Consider the following 3,744-nt stretch of genomic DNA (forward strand, 5'->3'; position numbering starts at 1 on the left):
GGTGTCGAATCGTACGGTGTCGAATAATTTGGTGTCGAATAAATCTGTGTCAAATCGAGCGGTGTCGAATCGTACTGTGGTCAATAGAGTATCACCCGAAAAAAGAGATCTCTGAGAGACCTGCGCTCAAGCGGAAAATCGCGAGCTGATGATTTTTTGCCCGCCGACGGCCGTCTTATGTAGCCGCCGGGGGAAATGTCGCTAGCGGGTGACCTGCCTTCGCCGTGCGCCACGCCGCGGCGACGCGCCGAACTAGGCGCTCTGCGGCGGTTGCCAGCCCCGAGTTTAAGGCTGCCTCACTGCCGCGCAGTACGTTCGTGGTGTGATACGCACCACAATAGGGATTGAAAGAATTTGCTGAAGACAGCTTCAGTAATTTTGTTGCAATTCTTTATGTCTTTCCATGTGATGTATTTGTCGCTGTCTCGATCTTCATCTTCGTCAGTGTCTTGATCTCTGTTTTTATTTCTATATTTATCTCTGTTCCTTTCTGTATCTTTACTTTTACGAGAATGTTTATATGATTTTTCACATCCACCACATCTATAACAATATTTATATTTCGTTAATGACTTATAATAATTAAAAAGCTTTGATAAAAATCAGTATATTTTTTAGTAAACATATATATATAGAAAAAAAAACTTCTACAATCAAAATATGTTACTTTATGTTTAAAAAAAATGCAAAGTAATCTAATAATAATAATAACAAATTCATCAAAAGATGCGGTGTGTCGTATAATATAATAAATAAACGTCTTTGTGTATGTCTCCGATAGATCCATATACCAGTTTATTGATTTTTATTTTTTTTCTGACACAAATAAATTTCTAATTAAATAATTTGATACTTGTACCTGCAGTGTGAGTTGCGTTTTAGTTCTTTAGAACGTGAACGCTTAGTACGCCGTTTATCCTCTACATCTATATCTGTATAATTTTTCTCACATATTTTATATTGTTTTGATCTGTTTTTTCTGGGACAGAAAAAATATAAATTCTCTCTCCTCTTTATTAGAAACCACAATTTATTAGTTATTGCTAACTATATGTTTATGTATTTCAAAGATAATATTTTTGAATTTTTTCAACTTCGTTTACGATCAAAAATTAAAACCTTTATTAAACCTTTATTAAAAATTTGTTTTCTATGACAATTTTGTTGACATAGTTTATAGTTCAAGGTTTGCACCAAAAATAAAAGAAAAAAGTGTGTATTTAGGAGTATTTGTATTGGACAAGTGTTAACAATTAAACCTGTTACTTGAGTTTGGTGATAGAGACCTCTTTCTTGAAGTTCGCATTTTGTTTGTTTCAGAATCTGAAATATTTAGTATTCTAGTATATGAATGTTTCACAACTGTTATATATTATTTGTATATATGTATGTAGAATATTGTTTTAAAAAATAAAAAAATAGAAAAATAAAAACCAATTTGTCAGAGTTATGTCAAATACATAACATTGAAGTAACACAATTAAAATATTAAAACAGTATAATCTTAATATAATTTGTTATACCTAACTGAATTTTTCTTATAATTGTACGGTGTTCCTTTTTTTCGTCCTCTTTAATTGCTCCCTGTTATATTTCTGTTTTATCAAATATCGGTTTACATCTTTCTCCTAGACAGTTTGTATTGGATAAATGCAAAAGTTTTGATAGATTTTGTAATGATAAAATAGACCAAGTAATTATTTAGACCAGTAAACAAAAAATGATTATTTATTCTCTCTATAAGTAATCCCCATTGTTTTTTATTACTTACCCAATTTTATGTGTTTTAAGTACGCACTTTTTATATACTTTTATGAGCTTGAAATCTTCAGAGAAGAAATACAATTATTTTATCCAAGAATATATTATTAAAATCTTCAGAGAATACTTTACATCTTCCAAAAGACGCAAAATGTATCTACTTTAATAATGTATATACATTTGTTATTATATATGTATATATATGTATATATACTCATAATTGTTGAAAAGTACATGCTATTAAATTAACATTTTATTCTTGCAAAACAAAAAAATTTTACATCAAATGTAAAAACTAAACACAAATATTTGATTTTTGTTGTAACAGTTTTTGTAAAATCTAGATGATTTCATCATCAATCATCAATTTTTACAATTGTTAAAGTACAGTGGTAAATCTTTAGTAACGATTATTTTGTGAAAGTAAAATATAAATAAATCTTCATATAGAAGTAAAATCTTCATATAGAAGTAAATCTTCATAAAGAAATAAATGACCAATAATCATAATCAAATTTAATATTTAAGATTGCGTGTCTAAGACTATCTTAAATGTAAGAATAAATTATGAATATTAGCCTAAGAAACAGAAATCTTGACTTGATATGATAATTTCACAATTTATATAATTGATATAACACACATTGCTGATAAATTCAATTCGGAAGCTACTTCAAATATAGTAATTAGCCTCTTTATTTGTTGCATTGCTAAATATTAATCAAAACTATATAGAAAATTCTTCTTCTGTAAAAACTATATAGAAATTCAAATAAATGTAACAATTTAACGTCTCTTCTCGGAATAATCACATCATCAGGATTACGTATATCTCGTTTTATTTCAGGAATAGGTCCTTTCACAGGAATGTTTCTGCGGATATCAACTTTAATACGACGTAATTCTGTACTGTTAATGAGTCGACCTTCTGGATCTTTAAACCAAGGTCCAGAAAGTTTATTTAAATTTCTAAAAAAAAAATGTAATTACATGTAAAAATGTTTTTATATTGTTATTACTAATATTATTATTATTACATAGCTACAATAAGTCTCTAAATTCTAAAGTGTATGACTTTTGTAACATACTTGAAAAAACGTTTTTATTATTTTATTAAATGTTCTACCTTTTATTTCTCATAGCTGGCTTTAAATTTTCATCATTTGTATTATCAAAACTAATTTGTATATATATTTATTTATCTTTACACAAAAATATCAATAAATGATTAGATTAAAAATCGAGTAGAACATTTTCTTACATAGCTACTTATCTAAGACTCACTTTTTGAAGGTAGATAGATATTGATCCGGTGATCTTCCTGATCTTCCTGTATGACGAGGAGGAGGAGAGTCACTAGGGCTTCTTTTACCCAGCTCTTGCGCCCGTTTTCTTTCCCATTCCTCAATTTTTTGTTTTCTCAATCTCTCATGTTCCTGTTCTAGCTCTTGATGACGTCTCCATTCTTTTCTTCTCTCGAGCTTTTCTTCAGTTCTCGATCTTGAAGTGGAGGGAACAGTATCTTCATCTATGGTGTATTTACCAGATCTTTAATTCGTGGTACAGGAAATAAATTGTCAAACGTACTGATCTTATTTGGTAATGTAAAAATGAAAGCAAAAGTCAGAGCTGAAAAATTGACCGAATAATAGATTTTCACACTAATAAGAATTTCGAATAATTTATGTTTTAATTTGTATATAACTGAAATTTAACGTAATTTTTTATAAACGATTCTCTCATATATTTAATACAGCTATAATAAAAGGTCTAATCACACATTACACAGTCGAACAAGTTCGGTTCAGTGTGATGTTGGCTGGAGGGCCCTAGATACCCATACGCCATTCTTCGGATAAAAAAAACCATTAAAAAGACATGTTAAGGCGATTTTTGGCGATCGTATGGTACATGTACCAAAGTGTACCAAACTATAATTTGAAGTCACTTGAACTATAGTTTGGTACACTTTGGTATATGTAC

At 29.4% G+C, this 3,744-nt stretch overlaps 1 protein-coding gene across 1 annotated transcript in view; it reads right to left on the reverse strand.

Moving 5' to 3' along the window:
• The window catches only part of LOC109862959 (U1 small nuclear ribonucleoprotein 70 kDa-like), a 6,833-nt gene extending 3,224 nt beyond the window's left edge, over positions 1-3,609 (reverse strand). The window contains exons 1-5 of the mRNA XM_020443124.1: positions 3,599-3,609; positions 3,046-3,309; positions 2,588-2,730; positions 860-932; positions 334-543 (exon numbers count right to left, since the gene is read on the reverse strand). Coding sequence (XP_020298713.1) covers positions 334-543; positions 860-932; positions 2,588-2,730; positions 3,046-3,309; positions 3,599-3,609 — 701 coding nt within the window. The remainder of the gene's footprint in view (positions 1-333; positions 544-859; positions 933-2,587; positions 2,731-3,045; positions 3,310-3,598) is intronic.
• Between the last annotated feature and the right edge of the window lie 135 nt (positions 3,610-3,744).

Source organism: Pseudomyrmex gracilis, unplaced genomic scaffold (genome assembly GCF_002006095.1).
Source record: "Pseudomyrmex gracilis isolate BER0280 unplaced genomic scaffold, ASM200609v1 scaffold_2739, whole genome shotgun sequence".
Lineage (NCBI taxonomy): Eukaryota > Metazoa > Arthropoda > Insecta > Hymenoptera > Formicidae > Pseudomyrmex > Pseudomyrmex gracilis.